This window comes from Hippichthys cyanospilos, chromosome 7, assembly GCF_059441005.1.
Source record: "Hippichthys cyanospilos isolate Australia breed blue-spotted pipefish chromosome 7, RoL_Hcya_1.0, whole genome shotgun sequence".
Taxonomy (NCBI): domain Eukaryota; kingdom Metazoa; phylum Chordata; class Actinopteri; order Syngnathiformes; family Syngnathidae; genus Hippichthys; species Hippichthys cyanospilos.
The window spans coordinates 24,428,304-24,454,969 of NC_142375.1; the positions used below are offsets into that span (position 1 = coordinate 24,428,304).

The following is a 26,666-nucleotide window of genomic DNA, read 5'->3' on the forward strand; positions in this document are numbered from 1 at the left end:
TTTTCTTGTTTTTTAATGAAGGAACTCTAGCCACAGATCGTATTGAAAAATCCCCATTCCCCTGTAAAGAGTTTCGATGTGTGTCTCGAGTGGTTTCTTGCACCGTCTAGCGGTCACGTTGCCACGTGAACGTAATGCACATGTGACCGCGCCAAGTCGCTGTTACACCAAAACGAGACAGACCGCAGAAGTATTGGAACACTGTTAAAGAAAGTTCAAACGTCGTTTTTTTCCCCCCTCGGTAGTCTGAAAGATGAAGTTGCGCTTGAAATTCAGATCATTTTTTTCGTTGTTGAAAATATCGAAATTATTCTTCATTTCGAACGCTTAGGTGGTCGTTGCTATTTTTGTCCACTGGAAGTCGCGGCTGACGAAAATAATACAACAATCTGAAATGTGTTATTTGCGCATACGGTATGATTTTCGCTGAACAATGATGACGTTTCACATTGACCGGTTTATACGGGGGGGGGGCACACGCGCCGCAGCGTGTATATCCAAACACTCCTTTAGCGGAGGGATACACTGCGTAGTGCTTCGGCCCTTTATAGCCCGCTGCGGGCACGGCTTCCTCACAAGGTTCCTCGCTCGTCGTCGGGTTCGCCGTCGTTGTCAGCGCGTCTCCCGTCGGGTTCGCCGTCGTCAGCTGCCAAGCATCAACATGGCTATTTAAAGGCGGGCGGCGTTCCACTGGGCAGCGGCATCTAACTGGCAGGGCATCGGCGAAGTGCACCGGCGATTTCTGGCAAAATGGCGTAAGTACATACGTTATTTTGCTGTACCATGCTGGATTTTTAACCTCGATGTTAACTCGCGTAAGACCGTCGATCAAAGTTTACACGGGATGTGTCGTGCGTTTCCCGTTTCCAACACGAGCAGTTTGGGAGTCGCAACTTTTCGCCGTCATAAATTGCTTCGTTTGACTCGCGGGTTTAAATACGCTTTTTAAAAACTCGCTAACCAAGGCGCGAACCGACTGTCGTGTCATTCGTCGGCTTTTTATCCTGTTTTTCGTTATTCTGTGTGTGTACGTGAAGTTGTTGTCAACGTGGCGCAGTCAAAATGGCGCGCAGGCTCACGGGCGGAAAGCTCGTCCGACCGCTTGACTGGGAAATGGCGGGCACGGTACTTCCGGGAGGCGCGGTCACCGGTCTTCGACATGACCAAATTAGGAATTGGACTCGGGAGAAGTAGGGGCCGGGCTGCTTTGGCCGACGTCACGTGACCGTGTGTCGGTTTAAGGTTGGGCTAAAATGAGCTTCCCCTCCCCCGCGTGCCAGTTAAGCCGTTTAACGACTTTCTCGTGACGTGAAACCGGCATGACGAGTTGGACGCTCTTTTGCGCCGGTTTTAGATTTCATTAAAAGATACATAATACTTTTGGCCTTAGTCATCCCGAGGAGAAATTACTCTAACCCGGGAGCAATACTTGTAGCAATACGTTTGCAATACTCGTACAATGCCACAAGTGGTCGTCGTTCTGCTCGTCGTTTCTACAAATGCTCAGATTCATATCATAATAACAACAATCGTTTATATCAACTTCAATCGAGTTTTATCCTTTTTTTTAACAAATGGGCGTCTGCGTTTAAGTAATGACGCTCATTATGACACGTTGACGTCTTGGAACTTGGTCCTGCCCATGAATTGTTTTTTTTTTTTTAACTCGTCAGCCAATCAGAGAAGGGAAGAGTGAGGAGAACGTTAAGAAAAAATGAAGTGAAACCAGTTTGCTAAAATATCTTGTTTGCGTTTTTAATAGGGAAGCCTACCTCCTGCTAAAGCTTTGAGAAAGATCATTTTCAGAAAGCGTCATCTGGTTTTTACTGCCATGTTGGAATTAGAAATATACACACACACATATATGTAATGTGTGTGTGCGTGCGTATTTAGGTATATATGTGTGCGTGCGTATGTATATTCATATATAAGTATATATAGCGCGTGTGTATCTACAGTATACTCATGTTTTGTCTAGCTCAACGGAGTGCGTAGAGTACATAAGTACGCAATTTTTTTCCATGCGTCGGCGTGCGTTACGAGGCGTCGCGCGCACTCCGCCGAGCACATTTGCGCTTAATTTCCGGTGCGCTCTGTGGTCGATGCTTTTTTTGAAACGGGCCGCGTTAAGCGCGTGTTACGCGTTGACATCCAAATGGGCCGCTTGCATCGCCGCCTAATTACTGCTTGTAAAAATGGCAATTTTGGAACGAGCGGGCCGCGCGGCGTGAAAGACGGCGCTACTGGCGCACAAGCGGTCGGAGGGCACCAAAGTCAAAAAACCAAGGGCGAAACGGGCGGGACCCCGATCGGTCAATCGCCCCGGGTCGGGTCGGGTCGGCGCGGGACCCAACGGATATTTGCGGCTCTGTCCCCAGGTGTCTCTCGGCGACCCCCCTCAGCTCGGCCGCAGTCGACAGCAGCCCGGAAGGTCCGGAGCGGAGAAGGTCCGGGCGCCCGTCTGTACCCGCCTTGGCCTTCCAGCGCCGCGGCCATGACGCTAGCGTTGGAGGCCGTGGAGGCCCTGTGCTCAGGTACGCGCCGGCCGCCCGCCGCCGCCCTTTTGCGTTTTGATGCCGGGAAGGGCGCGCGTCCCGATTCCAAACGCTATTCGTTTGGATGCCGAAGGTCGATTCGATAGGAACCGGCGCCCGGTTTGGGGCGCGTTATGGTAAACGGCAAGACGCCCACAAAGGGAGCCTCGGCCGAAGCCGCGCCGCCCTCCCTCGCCGCGGTAGATGGCAAAGCGGCGGGTGGCGTCGGCCCGGCCGCGTTTTGTTTGCAAACCATGAAAATAGTTTGGGTTAGGGTTAGTAATAGTAATAGGCGCCGCGACTTCCTAAGGGGGACGAAAAAGAGCTTTTTATCCGCGGGTAAAGAATGGGGAAGGCTGGGAACGGGTTGGGAGTAAACGGCCGCGCGTCCGCAGGGCCCTGGTTTCTGACGGCTGACCCCGCCGGACCCTTTCCGGACCCGGATGAAGAGGAGGCGCTTTCCCCCTCCCGCTCGCTCTGGGGGGAGCTCCCGGCTTCTCCCTGGCCCTCCCCGGCCCCGGCCCCCGCCGAGAGCCCCCCCTACTTCCCGGACGGCGGGGCGGGGTCGGACGCCGACGCCCTCCCCTGGCTGCTCCCCGACGACCTGCTCCTGGCCCACGCCCGAGGTGAGCCGGCTTCCGTTACCTATTACTATTACCTATTACTACCTATTACCGGCTACTGTTACCTTTGCCTTCGCGACGGGAACGGCGCGCGCATCGCCCGTGATATCTCCGTGCCATCCAAATCGACTTTCCGCATCTGCGCGCGGCCGGCGTTTCTACGGGCCGCGGCTTAGTGGAAAACTGAAAAGAGCGCATCCAAGTGCCTGAAGTTTCCCCCAAAAAAAAAGCTCGTATTTTATGGCAATTAGACTTGCCGTTTCCCCGGCGTCGTCGGCGCCCCCGGGGTGGGCCCGTTGTGGAACCCGAGTCAATCTTGTGACTCGGTGTTAGCCGACTTTTTTCTTGACGTCTTTGAATTTCAGATGTTTTTATATACTTTAAAGCCTGTTTGTTTTTGTCATAGTTTTTATCTATTATATTTCACTTGGATGCCAGTGAAGAAGTTAGTTATTTTTTTGTTTTTTCACTTATTTGTTTCAATATTGACCGCAACGGCGGCGACGATTATTTTGGACGTATTTGCGCAGCCCTATTTATTTCTACCTACGCGGCTAGGCTAGGCTAACGGAAAGGGTTCGGGGCCGTTCGGAGCGGAGGACGGGGGGAGCTAACCAAAGCGCCGGACGGGGGAGCTAACCAAAGCGCCGGACGGGGGAGCTAACCAAAGCGCCGGACGGGGGAGCTAACCAAAGCGCCGGACGGGGGAGCTAACCAAAGCGCCGGACGGGGGAGCTAACCAAAGCGCCGGACGGGGGAGCTAACCAAAGCGCCGGACGGGGGAGCTAACCAAAGCACCGACCTGTCCGCAGACGACGCCTTCGCGGACTGGATGTCGGAGAAGATGGACCTGAGCGACCCGGGCGATCCGGGCCCGGAGTCCCTCGCGGGCCCTCGGGACGAGGACCCGCCCCCCGCCGAGGGCGCGGCCGGGTCCCGGCCCCGCTCGCCGGGGGGCGCCGGCGAGGCGTCGGCGGGCGACAGCGACTCGGGCGTGGAGTCTTGGGCCGGCTCCCCCCGCGCCAAACCCTACGCCCGCCCGGCCCCCGGGGCCTCTGAGAAGAAGCTGAAGAAGATGGAGCAGAACAAGACGGCGGCCACGCGCTACCGCCAGAAGAAGCGCGTGGAGCAGGAGCGGCTCAACGTGGAGCGCGAGGCCCTGGAGAGCCGCAACCGGGAGCTGGCCGAGCGGGTTCGCGCCATCGCCCGGGAGATCCAGTACCTCAAGGATCTGGCGGAGGAGGTCCGCCGGCGCCACCGCCGGAAGACGGCCGGCGCCCCCGAGTAGGGGCGCTCGGAACTCTTGTGCAAAATACTTGAAGATTTCAAGAAGGGGGGAAAAAGGGCCGCGTGATAAGTACCTGGGCCGAGCTCCAAGCTTTTGGAGATGGGATAAGATAGCGTATGCAAAATTGGACTCGAAGGCCACAATGAGGTCCCCCCCCCCCCAGGCGCCGGTGCCTCCAGTTTGCTGGAGTACTCTGGAGGGTTTTCCCCGCCGGAAGCCCACGGCAAAAAGCGCAAATCCCGTTCCCCGTAGCGATACCTTCATCCGGTCCGGAAAAGGGCCTCCCTCGTTCGCGGATTTTCACTTTTCTTCCCCGTTCCGTATCTGTTTTAGGCTTCTTTGGAACGTTCGTCACGGAAAATACTCTACTCTGCTCGCGTGCCGGTTCTTAATCGGCCATGTGTGTGTGCGCGCGCTTTATTTTTTTTTGTGTGTGTGTCACGGATGGATAGATGACCCCGGCGGCCCCCCGGGCGCGCGGCCTCATTCTCGCCCGCCCGACTCGGGCCGACTTTGAGAGGCTCGCGGCCCGGTCGATAGAAATGATCTTTCTACTTTGAAAACGGCGGCAGGCGGACGTCCGTCCGTCCGTCGACTTTCACTCTGTAAGGAAAACAACTTTTTCAATACTGCAATTTTGCAGATGTTTCGGATGAAATAAAATGCTTCCCCGCAGCAAAACGAAAGCTTTCCTGTCACGTTTAGCTCCCGGATCCAAGCTGTTCGTCAACTCAAAGTCCCGCCGCGAGAAGTTTGCGCGACGGGAGTCGGCCTAAGCCGGTGGACGAAATCGAGCCGTCCGCGAGGCCGCGGTTTCGGGGTGACAAAAGCAACTGTCGCGCAGAAAACACACTTTTTTTTTTGGTCCGAAAAAGTACGGCAAAGGTAGGATTTTGTTTTTGGTGCCACCAATGTCTCCATCGCCACGCGATACGAGATTCCGTCGCCCTCGAAAGACGCCGGCCGGCACCGAAAGAGTTAAGATGGCGCGAGCCAAGTGGATGAATCGCTCGATTGAAAAGCTGCGTGAAAAGCGAGCCGGCGCGAGCAAATAACGAGGGGCACGCCGGCGTGCTCGTGCTCGCGAACGAAACCGAGAACGGAGTGCTCGGGCGCGAGCGGCCCACGCGCACGCGCTACTTCCAACGACGAGCTAACCCGACCTCGCGTGACACTAGTCTCGAAAAACGAATTGACCTAACTCGTGACTAATCCATGTCGCGAATGGTTGATTTCGTGTCGGTCTTCCGTATTATATCGCGCGGAAACGCCCGCCTGGCCTTTCTTCAAGGTTAATTACGGGCGTCGAATGAAGCAATCGTTACGTGGCAAAAAGCGCAATCGCGCGTCGGCGTACACCGCTCCCTGGTGGACAGTCACCGCTACTACACGTGCCGCGACATCTGTTCGGCTATTGCGGCTTCGCTCCATTTCACACCGATGGACTTTTTTCCCTTCGCATTAAGTCAGACTAAAATAAGAAAAATAACACCAGCTTTTCCATATGGATTTTCCATCCTCGACGATGTCTCTTGCAGGTTATATTTCTTCTTTAGGCACGATAATTGTAATGTTTTCCCCTTCAAGTAGCTTCCGTTTACTAACGCCCGCAATACATGGAAAAAAAGCTACGCCGTCTTTAACGGTCTCTAGCGCCGCCTACCGACTTGAAGAGTAACCGATTTTTGTTTGCTGGCATAGTTTGAGCGGATGTTGCGTAAATGGCAGACAAGAACATCAATACATCGGAAAAGTTGTAGCTATGGTTTCATAGACCCCAAAATGGACAACGTTTATTTTTGCACACAAAATGTCAAGTTGTAATCACATACAAATGTCTTAATCATCTGCTGGAAATGTCCTCCCCCCCGTTGATTCTTTTGGTATGAGAGAGGGGATGAAAAAGGAATTTCCATCATCGCGCCACAAGGGTTCATCGCGTTTCTCGTCGAACGAAGGGGGGAAAAAAAGTCTTAACGCCGAAGACGCGCCGTTCGGCTCTCCAAAAACGGAAAGCTGCGGCATTCAATCCGAAGCGGAGCGTTTCCCTTTTTTCTCTTCTCCCGCGGCCCTGCCGAAATATTCCTCCTGGAATTTCTGGAACTCCTCCTCGGTGAAAACGGGGCGCGTCCCTTCGGGCTTTTGCGGGGCGGGCCGGTCGGGCGGACGGCGGGCCCGCCTCCCCGCGTCGCCGTCCTGGATCTGAACGAGAGGACGCGCCGGCCGGCCGGCCGGCTCAGAAACGGCGGAGGAAAGCTTTCCGGCGCGCTCGCTCGCGCGCGCGCGCTCACCTTGATCGCGTCCGACTCGGCGGCCTTGAAGGCGCTTCCGGCGAAGTATCGCAGGTTGGCCGCCGTCGGACTTTTTTTCCTATTCTTCCGGAACTCGTCTAAAAATCGGACGGCCGATCGTCACGATGAGCGTCTCTCCTCTGGGCGGCGCTCTCGCTTTTCCGGCGGAGGCCGCGGAACGGCGGGGGGCGCGGCGACGGACGCCTCGCGCCAAAGTCGTCCGTTATTAATAACGGCTCCGAGGAACGGATTACGCGGACCCTCCGCCCTTATCGGTCCGAGGTTTTTTTAGGTAGCGCTCTAGCAAAAGTCACCCGTCGCTCTCGCGCGTCGGAGCGATCAGTGAGCCTAAATGCGCTTCGCGCCGTTGACTTTAGGGGCTCGACGGAGAAGGTCGGCGCCAGTTTACCCGACGCGACGGGAGACCCGAAGGTTTCCAAACTACGGTCGTCGGTTATCTCAAACGTTCCTTTGCGGGTCACCCGGCGCGTGTCGAAAATGGATTCCGTGCCAACGAATGCTCCGAGCGGCGAAACGTCGGCGATCGAGCGCCAAAGTCGCCGGTGACTTTGCTATGGCGGTTCCTAGTAAACCTTGGACGCGTAACCCCGAAGGGCAAAGGTCACCTGTTACCAGAGTGGCCGACGACACGACTAGAAAAGCGAAAGTGGACGGCTTGAGCGTTTTTAGTGGCTCCTTTCGAAGAAGGGGAAAAGCAAGAAAGCGAGCGCCGGAAGCCCCCGGGATCCACGGACTCCAGCGGAAGCCAGAGCGGCGCCCGGGGACGGGACGGGACGGGTGTGTACTGACCCAGGGCGCACTGGAGCGGCCGGTCCCCGACGGCGGCTTTGCTCCCGACGGGTCCGAGGCCGCCCCGCCGCCGCTTGATCCGCCGGGTCGCGCCCCGCCGCTCCTTGGCCCCGGCGCCTGCCGGCAAACCAAAACGCCGCCATTCAAAAGCGCGTTCGCGAGAACCTCGCCGACTTTCCCATCGCGGGGTCGCAAAGTAGCGGAACGGGCTGGGAAAATGGCCGAATGAGTTAATAGGCATTCTTTTAGGTGCATATATGAAATAAATATACAGAATATAGAGCGTGCTTTTACCAGAGCGCAATAATCATTGATACTTTCACTGTGTTTATATTTAGCTGTCTTTCAGAGTGTTGATAGCTCTGTGGAAAATTAGATACATTTATTGGATTCAATAAGTGCAAATTCATTCGTTCAACTACTGGTGTTGTGTTATAACACATTTATGTATTTTATCATTCCAATCGATGAAATTACTATTATACATGACGTTACAGATCTAAGACTGCAATTTTGTTATGAACCTAAAACTATTTTACTCGACAATTAACCAGATCATTCAAAAATGAAGAGTTATTGTTATAGACAATGTGTTAAAAAACGTAGTATAACAGATCCACGTTCCGACTTACGACCCCCCCGCCCCCAAATAACAGTTTTATCTTCAATGAACTCGACCAGCCTCAAAAAAAACAAAACAGACACACCAATGGGCATAAAATCGACATTTTAGGACGCCACAACATACTGGGATGGATTTTCCCCATGGAGCAAAATGGCGGCTACTCGTCGACGTCATAAAAGTACCCGGATCTTCCATTTCCCGCAGCTCGTCCTACACGCGGGTCGGTCGTTTAACGCTTACGAATTCCTACGATCGTATAAAACCCGGAGAGGGAACGTCCATCGCACGAGAGTCGAATCGCGGCGCTTGAGTCGAATCGCGGCGCTTGCGACGAGCCTCCGACGCTAACCTCAGCCGGCTAGCGGCACCTACTTTGAATGTCGTTGCTCAGAAGTTCCAGTCCTCTCCTTATCAGCGACGCGGACATCTTCGGGTATTCAACAAGTTTCGCTCGCTCCAAACTGCGACCGCAGCGCCTACAACGACCAAACGAAAGCCACGCCGTCGACGTGTGCACGTTTATGTCAACATCCGGTTAGCTCACAGCGTGCGTCGTTTAAAAGGGTTAAAAAAAAAAAAAAACACTCCGCGGATGCAAAGGTTCCGAGGTGGGAACGTTGCCGAATATTACGCGGAGCCTTCCGGTCGTTTAGGTCAAGTTGCTAAAGGAAGCATGGAACGTGTTTGATTTTATCGCCATTGTTTGGCGGCGGAGAATCGCAGTCTATATGCCTTCGAACAAAATGTCGATTCAAAGTTCTGTTCTATGTATATCCGGAGCTACGTTTGGCTTGGCAGGGGCTTATTTCGGTCCATTTGACTGCCCAATACATCCGTGTAGCGCAAATCGCGGCCGAACTCAAGTACCGTCAAAAAAATAGATGCATCTAAAATACAAAGACAAAAAGATGTCACGGAAGGATTCCAAACGTTGAAGACTACTTCCAGTTGGGATGACGTGAAATCATCAACATTTTATCAGATGATTTAATCGTCCGATACCTGTTTATTATTATTGTTACACTGCAATCGTTTGGATTTTTTTTTAAATGCATACACATACACGACGAAATATGTTTCAAAGGGGATTCGCGGGAGCACAAAATGCAACAAAAATCCCAACGAGAATTGTGTGATTCCGTTGTGGGCGTAGGGGCATCGGTTTGTGGGCGCGGTCACACAGAAGCCGCGCCCTCCCCATCTTTTCCTCTCCGTCGCTCAGCGACGAATGGAAATCGCGTCGGAAGTTCGTTCACAGCTCCGCCGAGTCGGTAAGTTTCTAAATGTTTAACCGGTGGAAATTTCCACTCGCTAATCCGACTTTCTGGACTGTAGTAATCGTGTCAAATTGGCGCCTATCGGAGCCCTGAAGAAAAACACCACAGCAAACAAAACAGGACGTTTTTTTTTTTTTTTTTTTTTTTAAATCGTAATCACGGGTGCTTGAATTTGAGAGCGGAAATGAACTGGAAACCGACACTCATCGTATTTTGTCTTTTTTAACAACACCAAAAACGAGCTACATCAAGTATCATGTGGGGCTGCTTTGCTAAAGCAGCAATTGGGCATTTTGGATTTGAACGACAAAAAACATTGCATTCACTCAACTGAATAGACAAGCAATGTTATTTACTCATTCATTGCCGGGACGCATTGTCACTTTTTTTTTCAAGAGTCCAGACATACAAGATACTTAAGTATCAAATTAATCCTTAAGTATCTGGTAAATAAGTTCCTTAATGCACTTAAGAATGGATTTAATTCCGAAGTGTCTTGGATTTGATGTCCGGACTCTTAAAAAAATGTGACAATACTCTACTTCCTTGACATTGAATCAATGAATCACATTTCGCTATGCTTGGTATTGAGTACATTTTTGCATGAAATAAATATGCACATGGAAATATGATATATTATTCTTCATATATATATATGTATATGTGTATGTGCATACGTACAGATACACATCTATTTCTATGCATAAAATATAACGTCATAAAAATATAAAGGTAAATATGAATTTGAATCGAATGAGAGCTTTGATAAGGATCCATTCAATACGAGTAGCTTTGAGTAGAAACCAAGATAAATGAGCTCTAAATCCCATTTTAACATGTGTAATTGCACCAACGTTTGTCAGTACTACACATGGAGAATATATTTTCATATCAACTCGATATCAAATTGACTTAAGTTGACTCGATAGAATTTTTAGCGCCGGCCTTCGAAAGAGGAAGCGAGAGTGCGTCGAGGGGAAGCGAGTAACTTTCCGTTTGGGAATCAGACGGGGAAGGGCTCGCCGGTCTCGCCAGTCGGGCTCGCGCTCGCGCGGCCGCCGCGCGCAACTTCTCGAATGAAATCAAAGCGATGGAGCGGATGCGCGCGGGGGAGTGGAAAAATCAGCGGGGTCCCGAGCGGATCCGCTCGAAAACCACGGAAGCGGCTAACGGAACGTACTGACCTCTTTTTTGCTTTTCTTCTTAACCCGAACCGCGCAAACAGGTTAGTGCGGCTCGCGACTTCCTCCCGGCAAAGAAACAAAAAAACCCCCCAGGAAATCATCCCCGCCTCAAGTCACATTTTCACCACATTTGTCACGTCTGGCTTCCGCTACTTTCGGGTACCCTGGGAAATCTCGGCTTTCGCTCACTAACCAATAGCACAACTTGTCATTTTCTTTTCTATCCATCCATCTATAAATAATAGATCTACCCGTCTGTCCGTCCGTCGGCGATATAAACGGCATGATGTCAAAAGTACTCAAAGCGCTCAGGCTGACGGCTCATTTCCCAAACGCGCGCGCGCTCAGGCACCGGCGGCGGTACGCTACGCGGCGTAGGGGCGGGGGAGGCCGGGCCGCCGTGAGACGCCATCTTTTTTTGAAATAAAAGTACCTAACGGGTGTTGGCTTCGCACGTGGGAGCGGATGCCGGAAAGCGCGCTTCCACTCGCTTTCCTTCACCCGTGCGTCTTTTTTTTTGTTTTGCGCAGAATGAGAAGGAAGCAGGAAGTTCCTCGCCCCACGCGGAGCGAGCATGAGGACCCCTTTTGTTGTTCTGGCGGCGTGGGTCGGGCTCGCCGCCGCCGCCGCCGCCGGACATAAATGTCCCGCACGTCAGAATAGCGGTAGGTCCCGTCTCTGTCGGGGACCCCGGCCGGAAGCGGGAGTCCCAAAAAGCGTTTCGGGGGCGGGGGATATTCCGGCCGGCAAAAAGAGGCGTGGAAGAAACCCCGCGTTTCGGCCGGAGGGTGTTCCAGCCGGCAAAAAGAGCGCCCGCCGACCGAGTTGATGGTTGATCAAAAGCCCCGGTGGAAAGAGTCTAAGAAATGGGCTTTCCCCACTAAACGGCAGAACCCCTCCTCTTTGCGTGTCCTCCTAGATCTGACCTGCTTAAACGACTACAACCGGACCATCACTTGCGTCTGGAACAGCTCGGAGGCGGGCGGCGGCGCCGAGGCCTGCGCCGTTCACGCCAAAAGCATCAATCTTTCGCCGTAAGGAAGCCAACGCGGCAAGCGCTCGGCGCGAGCCCCAACTCCGCCCAAGTCGATAGAAACGCTCTAACGTTAGGCCGCGCCGCGGCTAACGTCGCGCGCGTCGGGATCCAAAGACGTAGGCCGCGCCACGCGGCGCTCGAACGACACGGCGCAGGAAGCGAGCCCGTGGCCTCCAGTAGACTTGGGCCTTCCATTTCACTTCGGGCCGCGCCGCGACTGACGTCCCACGCATTCGGACGGGAAGACGCGTCGCGTCCCACGCGGCTTCTTTTTCTTTCAGCAAACGTCGATACGAGTCTCGGTGTCGTCTGGGGCCGCCGGACGGGCCTTCCCCGCTGCGGACGTGCTCGCTCGTCTTCGGCAGGGACGGCAACGTGAGTCCCTTTCGCCCGCCGTCGCTTCGGACCGCTTCGCCGACTCGAGCGGGGCGTCTTATGGACAATGACGTCGTTTCAAATGAGCCGAGCGGGTTATTTGGGCGAAAGGGGTGCTTTCGAAGTGGCTTTTTTTTGGGACAGAAGTAGCGCTTTGGCGCCACGGCGCGAAGCAATGACGTCGAAGTAAATTGAGTTGCCTTTTTTCAGACAAAATGAGCGCTTGGGCATCCTTTTTTTGCCATCTTATTTGGCCCGACGTCATGGGGACAAAAAAGGGCCCCGGAAACTCGTGGGACGCGGAAGCCGGTCGAGCGGCGCTTAGGCGTCGTCCGGCGGCTTCTTTGCGGAAAAGGCGGCGGGGCCTCTGGGATTTGCCCACCTCCAAATCAGTTTCAGGTGTTCCACGTGCTGAGAGTGTGGCTCAGCTGCTCCGCCGCCGCCGAGCTGGACCGCTACAGGCCCAGCTGTCACGGTGAGGACGCGCCCGCCCCCGTCTCGCTCTCTCGCCTCGGCCCGTCCGTCCGTCCTTCCTTCCGCCCGTCCGTCCTTCCGCCCGCTGACTTCGCGCGCGTTCGCAGTGAAGCTACCTCCGCCGGGGAAGCCCCAAATCGAGCGGAGCACGCTTTCCTGGGCCCCCGCCGAGCTGGGTTTAAGCGGCTACCGTTACCATCTGGAGTGGAAGGCGGCCGACGGACCTTGGGACGTGGGTGACCTTTTCACTTTGTCCAAACCGCTCGGCAGGGAAGCGCCAAGCGCATCATAAGGAAGGCCCGCGGAACGGAAGCCGCGGCGGCGGCGGCCGGGCCGGCCGGCGAGGGGAACGGAAACCCAACCGATGTCGCCGGCGCGCCTTCGACCAATTTCAAAAGCGCTTCCGCGATATCGCGGCCGGGCTCCAAAGTCGCGCTTCACTCCCGCCAGGGGGCGTCGGTGCACAGAAAGACGGAATACTGCGAAGGCGGCGCCCAGCGGTGCCGGTCCGAGTTGAGCCCGGACCGGTTGAGGCGAGGCGCGGCGCACGAGGGCCGCGTTCGGGTCCGGCCTTCCGAGTACGACGCGATGGGATCGGTGTGGAGCGAGTGGAGCCCCGCCGCGCGCTGGACCTCGGACGTCGGGCGGGCCGCGGCGGCGCCGCCCGCTGGTGGGTTGCGCTCGACAAGCGCAGCGAATAAAAAGGAGAGCCGGCCCTCCCGCTTTTCCCGCGACCTCTTCCCCGGGCTTACGCTACGGCCGCCGCCCCGATGCCGATGCCGATGCCGATGCCGATCCCGTCCCCTGTTTGTCAGACTCCCGGTGGCTGCTTTTGGGGGCGACGGTCTCAGGAAGCGTCTTTGCCGTCCTTCTGGCTCTTGCGGTCTTCAGGACGGGAAAGGCTAACTGGTAAGCGCGCCGCCAGACAACTCTTTCCTCCGTGCTTATTGGAGGAATTCTTATCGGTTCTCTTTTTAGGACCTACGTCTTCCAGAAGATCCGAGGTCCGCTGCTGCCGGACCCGGGAAAATCCTTCCTGCGCAATGTAGGTGGGCCAACTGGCTTACTGTTCCCCTTTAGCCTTTTTTCCCGATTGGCCGCGCCTCGAACGACGGGGCGGAAAAAAGGCGACCGGGTCGGGTACGTCGATGTATTCGGCCCACCGTATTCTCACTCGCGGACCGCGTCGTAACGGTCGCGAGGGAGGCGGGCGCTCGATCCAAAAATCGCACGGGATCCTTTCCGACCATATTAAAAACGGTCGAGATAACTTGACCGTCGCGCGAGCGAAAAAGGCCACGTCATCGCGTCAACTGACTCGGTCGCCAGAAAAGTACGGTCAAACGACGGTAACGCATTCCCTACATTTACGTTGGAAAAAACGCGTCGATCCTGTCCAGACGTTATAATCGGCGGCGACAAAAGTCCAACTGGATGCTACGCGGATTTTTTTGTTTTAAACCTTTTTTTCCCAACTGCTCGGTTACAGCAACGTGGCGCCTTCAACACGGACCGAACGCGCATTTAGAAATAAGAGCGGCGCCGGCCGGCGCGGTTTCGACGTAACGCCGACACGCTCGGATCGTCGAACGGTAACGTGCCCGATTGCGCCCGCTGGAACGGCGCGCCTCCCGGCGGCGAGTAAAATTGAAGCTGAAAGTGAAAATGGGTACTCCCGTAGCGACTTCTTCCTTTGTTTAGCTGGAGAAGTCAAAAACACGCGCAAAAAAAAGGAGCCGCTCACACGCCGGCAATCCTAACCCTAAGGTCCGGAGAAGTCTGAACGACACGACGCGGCGCGCCAAATAATCCGGAGACGGCCTTTCTGGTTTCAGAGCTTGTGGGAGAGTCCCCCTTTCAGCGGCGAGTCCTTGCAGTCCTTCCTCGGGCCCGTGGACACCCTGGCGGTGAATTCCGTCGGAGGCCGGGACCCCGCGCGCCCCGGGGACCGTTTGCCTTGGGCCGAAGCTCTCCCGCGGAAGACGACGGAAACGGCCCCCCGCCCGAAGCCCCGCGCCCCCGACGGGGATCCCGGAAAGCTCCTCCTGGAGGTTCTCGGCGGGCTGTCCCGACCCGCCGACGGGGCCGCGCCCATCATTTGCGACTACGAGAAGCTCCGGGGCGAACTTTCAGGCGGGGAGGAGGAATCGGGAGGCGAAGGATCTCCCTCGGACGGGATTTTCGTCGAGGGCTCGATCCGGGCGAGCTTCGACGGCGGGCCCGAGCTCCTCGGCGCCGATTCGCCCGGAGGACGCGGGGGGGAGGAGGCGTCCCGCTTCCCCTCTCCTCCCGCTTCTCCGGGCTCCCGGGGATCTCGGGCGGATCTTCGGGCTCTCGTGCCCAACGCCCGGGACTTCGCCGGCGCCGGCCGGGAGCCCGGAGGACAAGGGGGGACCTCGGAGGACGGGGGGGAGAAGGCGTCCCGCTTCCCCTCTCCTCCCGCTTCTCCGGGCTCTCCCGCTCGCCGGCCCGCTCCGGGCTCCCGGGGATCTCGGGCGGATCTTCGAGCTCTCGTGCCCAACGCCCGGGACTTCGGCGGCGGCTCGGTGCAACCCTGCGGCCTGGATTATATGTCCGCGCGTCCCCGGGATCGGGGCTCCGACCGACGGACGTGACGGCTCGCTCCTGCGGGCTCCCTCCTCGGAGCGCGCCGTATCCGTATCCGAGCGGGGCTTCCGCGCTCGACTCCGAGTCTGCCGTGCGATTCGGGTTCCCGCCTGGAATTCCGATTCCCGCCTGGAATTCCGATTCCGCCTCAGATTCCGATTCCCGCCTGGAATTCCGATTCCCGCCTGGAATTCCGATTGCCGTGTTTTCGGGCTATTTTAATGAGCCGCCCCGCTATTTGCGAAGCGCTAGCTTACAGCGACGCCCTTGTTCACTCATTTCCTACTCAAACCCGCACGCTCATTCGCTTTAGCGGCGGACTGCAGATACACCATATTGAACTATAAAATGCAGGTTTCAAACCTTGAAAAAAAAAGTCTCATGATGCGTAATGTACAGTAAGCGAATCCTTTTCATTACGGTGACAGGAAGGCTTTCTTTTTAGATTTTGCGGTGGTCTTTCCCGGTCTTTCCCGGAATGTGCAACGCTTTGCCGAAGGAATTGAAAGCAGGCGGGGGCGCTCCAATGAGTGGCGGGGAAGGCGCGAGTCGGTCGGCCCGAGCTTTTTCCCTCCTCCGCGGTCTAGAAAAGTCCAGCCCGGCCGGTCCCAGTTACGCCGCCTAGTCTTCTTTTAGAGATTCCTCCGACGGGGAGAGCCGGAGGCTAATCGGCTCCCGCCCGCCCGCGTGAGCCTGATCCTCTTAGGTAGAACGGCGGTCGCGGACGGAGATGGCGAGCGGCGGGCAGAAAGTGGTGCTGATCACCGGCTGCTCGTCGGGCATCGGCCTGAGGATGGCCGTCATGCTGGCCAAGGACCGAGAAAGGCGCTACCGCGGTGGGTGCCTTCTTGCCTTTTTTCTTCCTGTAGCGAGGGGCTTTTAAAGCCTCCTTTACCGGCGCCCGCTCCGTAATCCCCGCTCTATTTTTGCCTCGGGGAGAGCGAACGCCGCGCGCTTGTCCCGCGCGCTTGTCCCGCGCGAACCCGACGTACGGACATACTGCATATAGCCGGCTCTAAAGCTAGACCGCGTTAGGAAAAAAACACTGAGCGAAAAGTAACAGACTGATGGCGAACGACGCAGTAAATGAAAAATACGCATTTTGGCAAAATGGGATTCTCCGTTCCCTCCGAACGGAAGGCGGTAGTAGAGGTAGTCGACGGTACGTAGAGGTAGTCGACGGTACGTAGAGGTAGTCGAGGGTACGTAGAGGTAGTCGACGGTACGTGGAGGTAGTCGACGGTACGTGGAGGTAGTCGACGGTACGTAGAGGTAGCCGAGCGAGTTCCTCTTGGGGAATCTGCTCCGTCCGCAGTCATCGCTACCATGCGGGACCTGAAGCGCAAAGACAAGCTGGTGGAAGCCGCCGGCGAGGCCTACGGCAAAACGCTCTCCCTGGCCGCGCTGGACGTGTGCAGCGACGACTCGGTCAAACGCTGCATCGACGGCATCGAGGACCGCCGCGTGGATGTGCTCGGTGAGTCGCCGCCGACCTTTATCCGAATCAAAGGCGGCGCGCTAGCTGTTAAAGGCGCCTGCCGCTCGCCCGCCATAAAAATGAGCATAAAAACCAGGCGCTTGACATGACCCCCAAACTAAAGTCAATGTACACGCTCAAAATAAATACAGTAGGATGTTGTTGTTGTCCGGTTACGCTTTCCGATCTCGGGGGATGAAGGCGGGAGTCGAGATACCGTCGGTCCGTCCGGTCGCTGCTATCTCCCTTCCCGGGAACATGGCAACGGACTAGCAAAGTAACAATCCGTTTCTGATAGCGGGGGACGTAGGCGCTGGTCCGTAGACTATCAGTCCACGCAATCGCCGCTATCAGACCCCGTACTTTTCCATCCTGCGGTTAGGTCCTTTTGTCCGAATTGGTTCATGAGGTCGTCACGCCCGTGAGTCACGACAGCTGCAGGAGACATGACGGCGGCAACAGAAAATAGCCATGTCTACCAAGATACACGCCGCAGAAACGAATACGGGCTCTTTTTATTTCTTTTTTTTTTTACCGTTAATGCGCAATCGTTTTCCCCGACAAGTCAACAACGCCGGCATCGGGCTGGTGGGCCCCCTGGAGAGCATCCCTATCGAGGAGATGAAGAAGGTTTTTGAAACCAACTTCTTCGGTGTGATCCGAATGATCAAGGAGGTGGTGCCTGACATGAAGAGACGCAAAGGGGGACACATCATCGTGGTCAGCAGTGTCATGGGACTCCAAGGTGAGCGTAGGTGCGCGTCCCGTAAAGGAAGGGGGGCGGCAACTGTAAAGCAGTCCGAATCGAATGTAAAGCGGTCCGAATCGAATGTAAAGCGGTCAGAATCGAATGTAAAGCAGTCCGAATCGAATGGCGCGTCTTCTATTTGGGGGATTACGCGCTGTAAATTTAGCATCGCGCTGGGGAAACGGTCACCCGATTAGCCTTTGCTCTGGCCTGGCTTCCGACAGGAGTGGTCTTCAACGACGTCTACGCGGCTTCCAAGTTTGCCACGGAGGGCTTTTGCGAAAGTCTGGCCGTGCAGCTGCTCAAGTTCAACGTCAGGTAAGTGTCATTTTGCCCACCCGCTTGCCACAAATCCGCCAAAGGGGTTACGGCTGTTTTCCGTGCCGAAGGAGCTTTGGAGTGAGACGGGTCTCAAAGGGACGTTTCGCCGTTCGTTCCCACCTTTTGAGACCGTTTGTCCTCGTTTAGCGTCGCGGTTACCGTCAGGTGCGGGCAAGCTAGAACAGTGAATAAACAACAAACGGGAAGGAAGACGACTAGGTTCTTTTTCTCGCGAGGAGAGAGGCCAGGAACCCGACCGTCCCAGATCTGGGCTATTTACATGGAAAAAAGCCAACAATCCACGTGAGGAAACGACTTCCGGGAGCAATTCGTTGGGAAAGCTATTTCGGGGGCGGCCCACGCTCCCCCGGCGGTACCCCGCTGCCGCTCGATCCACGGACGATCCGGCGTTTGGGTGCGTTTAACGACGATTCCAACGGGCACGTCGGCCCCGTGAGCATTTTTCAACCGCTGACTCCCGTCCCATCATTTTTGCGCGGACGTTCTCGTCGAGCGTACGGTCTACGGCTTTGAGAAGCGCCGTCCGTACAGAATACGGAGCCGCCGCGTTCCTTCTCAGGTTGCCCATGATCCAGCCCGGCCCCGTTCCTTCTCAGGTTGTCCATGATCGAGCCCGGCCCCGTTCGCACGGAGTTCGAGGCCAAGATGGTTCGAGACGTCGGGCGGAAGGAATACCCGGGAACCGACCCGGACACGCTGCGTTACTTCAAGGACGTCTACCTGCCGTCTTCCGTGGACATCTTTGAGACGCTGGGGCAAACGCCGGACGACGTAGCCAGAGTAAGTTCATCCTTTTGGAACACTTATTGAACTGGCGGGTGTCCGAGTCGGGGCCGGGGGCCGGATCCGTTCGACGCCTACCTCCGGACCTCCCCGTCGGCGGGCGTTGACGGGGGACGGCCGGCGTATCGAAAGGGCTCACGTTCTGACAACCGGCGCGATATTTCCGCCTCCCGGTGACGCTTTTCCTCCGATATCGCGCGCCGAAAACACGGAAAGGCCCGAGTTGGCTCCGAGATCCCCCCGGGGGCGCCGTTTAAAAGAGTTACCCTTCGATGGTCATCAACGCTCGTTCGGGGGTTGGACTTTTTCTTCATGAAGCGCGCGATGGCCCGCTGGCCCTTTGTCCCTTTGTCACAGTGCACCAAGAAGGTGATGGAAGCCAGCAGCCCGCGATTCCGCAACCTGACCAACCCCTTGTACACGCCCATCGTGGCCCTCAAGTACGCCGACGAGACGGGCGGCCTGTCGGTCCGCGCCTTCTATCACATGCTCTTCGACCTGGGCTCGCTCATGCACGTCAGCGTGACCGCCATCAAGTACCTGACCTGCGGATGTCTGAGGAGCCGCGCCGTGGAGCCCAACTAACGAGCAGATGTCGGAGATTGTAGAGAATTATTGTCACGCGTGTGGCGCCGAACGGCACGGTGAATTTCTCAAACTTTAACTGCTAAACAACTCATTTAAGACTCCGGAGGTGGCCACTCGGGCAGCTCATTGGCCCGCAGGCGCCCGTTTAGCCGACGGATCGATGAATGACGGGGCGCTGAAAAAAAAATCAATAAAAAAACGCCGGGCGAGCGATTTTCATCCCCCGTTGTCCGTCATTTATTTGGAGTCGCTCCCTATTTGCTTCGACCTGCGTGGACCGCAACGACAAAATTCTTCCGCCGGCTCGCGGCGGCGAACAATGTCCGTTTATTAGTTAAACACGCGTTTTTTTTGAATCGCCCTGTGTAAAAAAATGAGTATTACATGAATGAAGTCATCTTAGTTTGGCGACTTAAATGGCTGACACTTACTTTGTTTATGTTTTGAGGACATTCTTTTACCTTTCATGATTTATAGTCTCCGCAAATATTACATTCGGAACTGTGAGTTTCCAAATGAATTGTGAACACTCGCGCTGCTCGAACACGAACGTTGGAACTCGCGCCGTCAATCGACTTCTCGGGACTCGACCGCTTTGACCTGCGTTGAGTGCGACGACGAAATTCTTCCGCCTGCTGTCACCGGAAGACGAAGTGGAATATGTGTGTCGGAGAATCGAAGCTTCAAAAGCAAAAGTCTCCTCAGTGAACACCTGCCCGTTAAATAGTATGTTGTCCACGGCGAGCGGCGCCGTCGACTTTTCGGACGTCGAAGGAACGGCGCGTTCACCAGGTGGGTGGATTAGCATCCTTCGGCTAATCGCTACGTCGCTACGTGACATTCCAGCTCAAATGTATAGTTTGCGCCAACTAAACGTGACCACGGGGGATATGATTTGCCCTTCGTCAACGTTGTGACTCGTTGTCGTTCGAGCGTTTCCCTCCGAAGGTTTTCCCATTTGTGCGGAACTCGGGGCTTACCTGACGCCAAATCAAGAATGAACTCCAAGTAGGAGTTGATCGCGTGCCCGCCATGGAATACGGACACATCTTGAACTTTGAAAATGTTTGCGGTCAAACCGAACTAACGCAATGCAGAGGGTCGTGACCGCATAGGCGACGCCTGAGGAAACTCCAAGGGGTCCTCGAGATTTGAAATCAAACAAACATGCGCAAATGCTTTCCGAAATAACGATTGAGTTCATTAAATATTTCAGGAACATTTGAAAACGCAAATGTTATGTTCAGTAGGTTATTCAATGTCATGATTTGAAAACGAATCTCTTCAATGATCTGAATGAGGACACTTTATGTTGAATCCTTGTTTGTGGACTGAAACAAATGAAGTTTGATTTATTAAACTGTAAAATCCTTTTAGACATTAATGGCGTGTTTTTGGCATGTTGTAAGTCTTTGTTTTTTTCACCCCAAAATGCTTGACATTGTTTAAGGGTCCTTGGCTGAAACATTCCACAGGGCTACTTCACTGAAAAAAGGTTGCGAAGCAGCGCTTTAAGACATAGCCGTTAACCTCTCACGACCGCCAGCTACTATATCGAGGTGAAAAAAATCAACCAAGAATTTTCTCTTTGCCGACTTCGTTTGACCGCCGCCGCTCAAAGGAACGTTGCCAAAATCAATGTGACGAATCCCGTTAAAATGCATCTGAAAAGTTGTAATTGTCACGGTTCTGTACCGTCCAAAATGTGGATAATGATTCATTTTGTTCACAAAATCTTGCACGTCTAGCTGCGGTCACATAGAAATGTCGGAGCGGTTGCGTTTGGAAATTAGACATGATTTAATCATCCGCTGGAAATTTCAGCTCCAAGTGACTTTTTTCCCTATCGATTCTTTTACGACCTCATCAAAAAACGTTATAAAACGAGAACGAATTGGAAAACGCGCTCGATCGGAATACGGGTAACTGCGGACCGCTCGCGGCTTGACCGCTTTCGTCTTGGAGCCCCGAGCGGCCGCGGCGTCGTCTTCCATCGACGGCAAAACGGCCGCCGCCCGAGACGGACGGAATTTTGCGCTTTGACATAAAGCGCGCTACCGTGCGGAAATTTCTTTGAAATTTGTTCCCGTAATGCGGATGCAGGCCCGGCGGAGGAGGAGGAGCCGGCGGCGGCGGCGGCGGCGGCGGCGGCGGCGGGCATGTCCGACCTGTCCGATGAGATCCTTCTGTGCGTCCTGCGCCACGTGCCCGTGTGCGACCTGCTCACGAAGGTGGCGCCCGTCTGCCGGCGTCTGCGAAGGCTCTGCCGGGACAAGAGCCTGCTGGCGCACGTATGCCTGTCCGAGGAGTACGCGGTCAGTATTAGTTTGATTCTTTTCGCGTGACAATATGATTTCTTTTGACGAAAGGATCCGCCGACTTCAAAAATATCGATACTCGGCCAAGAAATCTTACTGGATACGGAGTTCCACCGTTCCCGTATATCTGAAGTCCGTCTTTAAAAACTGGAATCTTTCCATCTAAAACGTGAGGAAAACGGCATCTGAATCGCCGACCTTTACCGTTCCCCTTCGGAAATTGGAGAAAAATGATACGGGCACGGACCTCGTCGCGTCGGAGCTAAATCTGATCTTAAAAGCCAATTGGATCCGTTTCTGTGGCGGTAATAGAAATTGTGGAGGAAATGGCGACTTCGGCGGACCCCCGGGTCACCGCGTCCGCAGCTTTGGTCTTTTTCCCCCTTTTTTTCCCCTCCCCTTTTCACGGCCTTTTTCCCGCTTTGCGGCACGGACGACAACGACGCGATTCAAAGTCGGCGCGCGCGGGCCGTCCGAGCGGATTCCAAGCCGGAACGCTACCCGGCACTCCCGAATCCAGTGGAAGGGTGGTTGGGGACGGTCGGCGGACGCCCCGCTCTCAGTTTAGCGACTCGGCGCGTTCGCGCAAAGCTCCCGCGGCGATGCCGGCGCTCGTATCCGCGCCGCGCTTCGGCCCGGCGAGCGAACGGAAACGGGGGGGGGCGCTTACGGAGGTCTGGCGTCCGGTCGTCTGGCGAATGTCTGAAAGGTTCTGCCGCAGATGGACGACGGGACCGTCCGCCGCACGCTGCGGCAGCTCGCCGACCACGTGCGGTCCCTGAGCCTCGCCGGCGTCTACTGGCTGAGCGCGGGCGCGCTGGACCCGCTGGGCCGCTGCAAGGCGCTGACGCGGCTGGACGTGAGCGGCTGGCGGCTGACGGCGCGGCGGCTCTCCCGCCTGCTGGCCTCGCTGCCGCCGCTGCGCTCGCTGGCCTTCGACGTGCGGCCGGGCTTCGACGCCGCCGAGCTGGCGGGCGAGGCGGCGGAGCGCCTGGCCCGCCTGGACGAGCTGCGCCAGACGCTGCTGACGCCCAGCTACGGCGCGGTGCCCTTCTGCGCTCGGCTACGCAAGTAAGCGGGAGAAGAAAATGCAAATCCCGGTCCCGATCCCGTCGTCGAATTTGCGGGACGGAACGGGTCGAAGCGCGTCGGCCGACGAAACGAACCCGGGGGCGTTTGCGTGTCGGCAGGCTGACGCTGCAATTGGACATCCCCGACGTGACCCCCGAGGGCTTCGGCGTCAGCTGCCACCTGACGGTGGGCCAGAGCAGCGTGCCGCGCTACGAGCGCCTGGAGGAGTTCGCCGCCCGACTGGCTCCGGGCGAGGTGGCCGCCGGCTCGCGCCGCGCGACGCGGTCCGTGGGAAAAATAACGAAAGGGCTTTGGCGCGTCAGGTGAACCAGACGCTGCTGCTGCTCTACCTGGCCGCGTTCAGCGTCCGGGTCCCCGAGCGCCTCCGCGTTTTCCTGGTGTCCGTCCCGGGCCCCGAGCCGGCCCGCTGGCCGGCCGCCGCCTCGCTGGCCCGGAGCCTGGGCCTCCGCGGCGACCTGGAGGCCCTGCAGTTGCCCCGCACTTGGATGGAGCCCGCTTGGCTGGAGCGGGCGCTGGAGGGCAACAGCCCCGAGCACCTCAGCTTCAGCCGCTGCCCGGCCCTCTGGCCGCAGGTGAGCCCGAAACCGAATCGAAGACCGCCGCTCGGACCCGACCCCACCCCACCCCACCCCACCCCACCCCGCGTCTGCCCGGAAGGTGTTCCGGTCGCTGTCGGAGGGCGGCGTGCGGGACCCCGCGCGGCTGCTCGGCCTCGACCTGAGCGGCATCAACCACGGGCCCTACTCGGAGCGCCGCGGCGCCGAGGACCTGCTGCTCCCCGCCGACGTGAGCCGCCTGGCTTCCCGCTGCGTCAACCTTCGCCACTTGAACCTGGCGCACACGCACTACCACCACGACGGGCACGCCTCGGCGCCGCATTTGTGCGCCGGCCTGGCTCAACTCCGCCACCTCCGCTCGCTCGCCCTACCGGCCTGCGCTCTCACGGACGGGGTCCGGTCGCGGCGCGGCGCCGCCGGCGACCCGTCCCGCTCGCCGCTCGGCGGCTTGAAGAAACCCCCCCGGGCGGGCGTCCAGAACTACAGAGTCGGCTGGGAAACGGGGACGGGAGGTCGGTGTCGCTAACGCGCCGACGCCGCGATATCGCGCTCATCCCAAGGTCTAAAGTCGCGCTAGAGTCGGACCGGGACGCCTCACTGTACTTGCAGTTGGGAGCGTCGAGTCCGATCCGTTTTAAGCGCGTTCCTCGTCCGCTTCCCTAGGTCTCGCTCTTTTGAATGCGAAGGAAAGAAGCTGAGAAAAGGATGAAGAAATGCGAAGGAAGGAGGGAGAGAAAAGGGGAAGGAAGGAAGGCGGGCGTGAAAAGCAGAGGAAAGGAGAGAGGAAGGGACGCGGAGGGAAGGAGAGAGGAAGGGACGCGAAGGAAAGGAGAAAAAGCGAGAGGGAGGAAGGGCGGAAAGGAAAGGGACCGAGGAAGAAACGAAGGAGGGGAGGGGAAGGGAAGGGGCACGGCCGAGGGGGGGCGGGAGGAGAGAAAAGGAAGCGACTCGCGAGCTTGCCAAGCGGTATCCCACCCATTCAAACGGCGGCCCGGCCCGTTTGGCCCGTTTGGCTTTTCCTCTCCCCTTTCCTCCGTCGCCCTCCCTTCTCCGTTTTGACCGCGACGTCCGCCCCCTCCAGGCGACGGCGCCTCGGCCGTGGGCCGGCTGGCGGCCGGGTGCCCCTCCCTGGAGACGCTGGAGGTCATCGGGCCGGGCTTCGTGTCGGCCCTGCCCCGGCTGGAGCCGCGCGCCCGGGCCGGCGGGGAGCCCCGCGGCATGTGCGACTGGGCCCGGGGCCTGGGGGACGCCCAGCTGGCGGCCCTGGCCGGCTTCCCGCGCCTGCGCCGCCTGACGCTGGCCGGCCTGCCCGGCGTCCTGAGGGGCACGGGGCTGGTCCGCCTGGCCGCCGGCTGCCGGGACCTGCGGGCGCTGTCGCTGGCCAACGTGGGCGCGCTGAAAATCGTCAACTATCGCGCCTCCCTGCTGGAGGCGCTCCGAAACTGCTCGCAGCTGCAAGAACTCAGGTAACGCCCAAACTCCGGAAGCCTCGCCTTACCAGCCGCTTTGTTTCCAAGGCGCCGCCAGGACGAACGGACAATTGGTTTCCCGCAAAAAGGCCCCGTCCGGAAGCTTTTTCCGAGCTTCCATTCTTTGGAAGGCGATGCGAATTGGGTGGACGCGCCCACCCTTTTCGTGGGGATTTCAAACTTGGGGCTGAATTTGGAAGCGCCCTCGGCGCCGTTCCGTCCTCGGTCCTCCGGCGCAAGGAGAAAACCCAAATATTCAAGAGACGCTTCCCGAAAACGCGCGGGACCAGTTGAATCATTAGGCAGACGTCGTCAATTTGAGCAAGCGCGCCGTTTGCCGTTGAGTTTTGAGGCCCCTCATTTTGAGCGCGCCAATATTTGTATTGTTTGTGTTTGAATGTGTATTCGCGCGGAGGTTGGAGCAGCCCTACCTGAACGCCGACGGCTCCTTTTTCGACGCCCTCTCGCGCTGCCCCCGCCTGCGACGCTTCTGCCTGGTCTCGCGCAACGGCTCCCTGGAGGCGGCGGCGGCCGAGTCCTTGGCGGAGCGCTGCGGGCGCCTGGTCACGTGTCACGTGTTCGCCGGCGGCACCTTGGCCGCCTGCCGCCAGCTGCAGAAAAGGCTCCTTGACAGGTACGCGTCGGACGAGCGCCGGCCCGCCGGCCGCATTTTTGCGCCCGCCCGGGTCATTCAAAAACGGCCGATGCGGAAGGGCGGCCTACGGGGGTCGGCGCCTAAGTACGTAGCGCCGTTATTTCGGTACTTTAACTCGTCGTTACTTTCGTACGGCGACGCGAGGAATGACGTTGAGAACTCCGTTCCGATAGCGCTCGATCCGTTACTTTAGAAGCTCAAATCAACAATTTGCCACTTTTAAGTCATCGGCGCCTTTGGCGTCCTCCTCGATCAGCCGTTAAAGTGATAGAGTCCTCGATACCTCATCCGGCGCGATGGATCATTTGAGTCCCGAGTGCTCGATTGCATTAGTACTCTAGGAATTGGTGACTTTGGCGCCTCGAGTCATTCGTTACTTTCATGAATTACTTTTGCGCCTTTGGAAGTCATCAAACCTGATAGATATAACATGATCCACTCATCAATTTTTTAGTCACTGATTGCCTAAACTAATCGGTTACTTAGTACTTGAAAGTAAGAATTTCCTTTCGCGCCGTCATCGATGACTTTAGTAATCAGAGTAAGCGCTTTCGCACCGATGTCATCAAATGCTTGAATAGTCAACACGATACAGGAAATAATTGTACTCCATTACTTCAAGGAATCCGTGAATTGAGTACTTGGAGCGATGAATTTCTCAACTTGAAAACAAGTTCAAATTTGGGGAGTGAGTTTTGCCATCGGGCTGGGCGCGTCAAGGGCCCCCGGCCCTCGGGTGGGACGCCCCAGAGCCGTTTGGAACGCGGCTGAGGCTTTTGGGCCCCGTCGCAGGTTTTCCTCGGAGCGCCCGGGCCTCTCGGCCGTCATTTACCCCATCCAGCGCGAGGATCTGCCCGCCGTCATCAGGGACATCCCGCTGGCCCTGCTGGACGCCACCACCTTGTTCCAGAGCCGCGTGGCCCAGCCGCCCGCCTTTTCCGGGCGCTGAGGCCGTCGCTCCGGTTGACGCCGGCAACAGACTCTTCCCGTTTTCCCGCGGGCCGCCTCCTCCTTTGAACCTGAACTTTACGCCTCAAACGATGGGCCGGAGGGAGCCGTCTAAGAACTCGCTCCGTCCCGCACGAGTATTTTCACCTTTTTATTTTGTCGTTTTTTTCGGGAGGCCTGTGCTCCCGGGACATGTTCAATCGAAGGCCCCGGAATTGGCCAGAAGAAGCTCATTGAGTACAAAAGCCGTCTCGCTTTTGTAAGCTAATCGCTCACTTTAGCGGCGTCCTCGTTCCTTCACCGTTTCAAACCATTTTAAGCGCTAAATCGTTGCCGACCGAAGGCCATCGAGTACTTTATTACTCAGATACCTAAAGTAATAACAGTTGCGGCTGGTTACCGAATGCAATGGATTATTTTGGTTACCGTAAGTGTACTTTGATTACCGTGCGTCGTACTTTAGACTCTCCTTGAGCCAAACGCTTTTAAAGAATTCAAATAAGTACCTTGACAACTTTAAAAGAAAAAATATATACGTCTTTGGGATTGAATGAGTTTTGATGAA

At 56.5% G+C, this 26,666-nt stretch overlaps 5 protein-coding genes across 8 annotated transcripts; 4 read left to right on the forward strand and 1 right to left on the reverse strand.

Annotated features, from left to right (window-relative positions):
* Positions 1–549: 549 nt before the first annotated feature.
* On the forward strand, positions 550–5,131 carry atf4a (activating transcription factor 4a). The gene is made up of 4 exons (XM_088419958.1): positions 550–755; positions 2,379–2,534; positions 2,930–3,160; positions 3,970–5,131. Exons 2-4 carry the CDS (start codon positions 2,495–2,497, stop codon positions 4,443–4,445), a joined length of 747 nt encoding a protein of 248 aa, XP_088276084.1. The 5' UTR covers positions 550–755; positions 2,379–2,494; the 3' UTR covers positions 4,446–5,131.
* Positions 5,132–6,206: 1,075 nt separating this feature from the next.
* On the reverse strand, positions 6,207–10,795 carry rps19bp1 (ribosomal protein S19 binding protein 1). 2 transcript variants are annotated; one of them, XM_088419959.1, is made up of 5 exons: positions 10,633–10,795; positions 8,544–8,647; positions 7,547–7,663; positions 6,737–6,834; positions 6,207–6,647 (listed from the first exon to the last, which is right to left on the reverse strand). In XM_088419959.1, the coding sequence occupies exons 1-5, from the start codon at positions 10,731–10,733 to the stop codon at positions 6,471–6,473; spliced, it is 597 nt and encodes a 198-aa protein (XP_088276085.1). In that variant the 5' UTR covers positions 10,734–10,795; the 3' UTR covers positions 6,207–6,470. The 2 variants fall into 2 exon arrangements, with proteins under 2 accessions (XP_088276085.1, XP_088276086.1); XM_088419960.1 differs by lacking the exon at positions 10,633–10,795 and having other exon boundaries at positions 8,544–8,756.
* Positions 8,374–15,437, forward strand: LOC148421753 (uncharacterized). Of its 3 annotated transcripts, none has more exons than XM_088419948.1 (10): positions 8,374–9,442; positions 11,163–11,297; positions 11,552–11,666; positions 11,950–12,043; positions 12,437–12,518; positions 12,625–12,749; positions 12,968–13,187; positions 13,333–13,426; positions 13,496–13,566; positions 14,353–15,437. In XM_088419948.1, exons 2-10 carry the CDS (start codon positions 11,207–11,209, stop codon positions 15,435–15,437), a joined length of 1,977 nt encoding a protein of 658 aa, XP_088276074.1. In that variant the 5' UTR covers positions 8,374–9,442; positions 11,163–11,206. The 3 variants fall into 3 exon arrangements, with proteins under 3 accessions (XP_088276074.1, XP_088276076.1, XP_088276075.1); XM_088419950.1 differs by having other exon boundaries at positions 8,380–9,442; positions 13,496–13,562; positions 14,353–15,285; XM_088419949.1 differs by lacking the exon at positions 8,374–9,442 and adding an exon at positions 10,437–10,673.
* A 374-nt stretch (positions 15,438–15,811) lies between these two features.
* LOC148421754 (retinol dehydrogenase 8-like) lies at positions 15,812–19,283 on the forward strand. The gene is made up of 6 exons (XM_088419957.1): positions 15,812–15,960; positions 16,440–16,601; positions 17,167–17,346; positions 17,574–17,667; positions 18,288–18,471; positions 18,832–19,283. The coding sequence occupies exons 1-6, from the start codon at positions 15,855–15,857 to the stop codon at positions 19,057–19,059; spliced, it is 954 nt and encodes a 317-aa protein (XP_088276083.1). The 5' UTR covers positions 15,812–15,854; the 3' UTR covers positions 19,060–19,283.
* Positions 19,284–19,444: 161 nt separating this feature from the next.
* On the forward strand, positions 19,445–26,666 carry fbxl18 (F-box and leucine-rich repeat protein 18). Its single transcript, XM_088419944.1, has 9 exons — positions 19,445–19,854; positions 21,166–21,377; positions 22,102–22,451; positions 22,571–22,706; positions 22,775–23,044; positions 23,130–23,541; positions 24,111–24,495; positions 24,914–25,132; positions 25,946–26,666. The coding sequence occupies exons 1-9, from the start codon at positions 19,791–19,793 to the stop codon at positions 26,100–26,102; spliced, it is 2,205 nt and encodes a 734-aa protein (XP_088276070.1). The 5' UTR covers positions 19,445–19,790; the 3' UTR covers positions 26,103–26,666.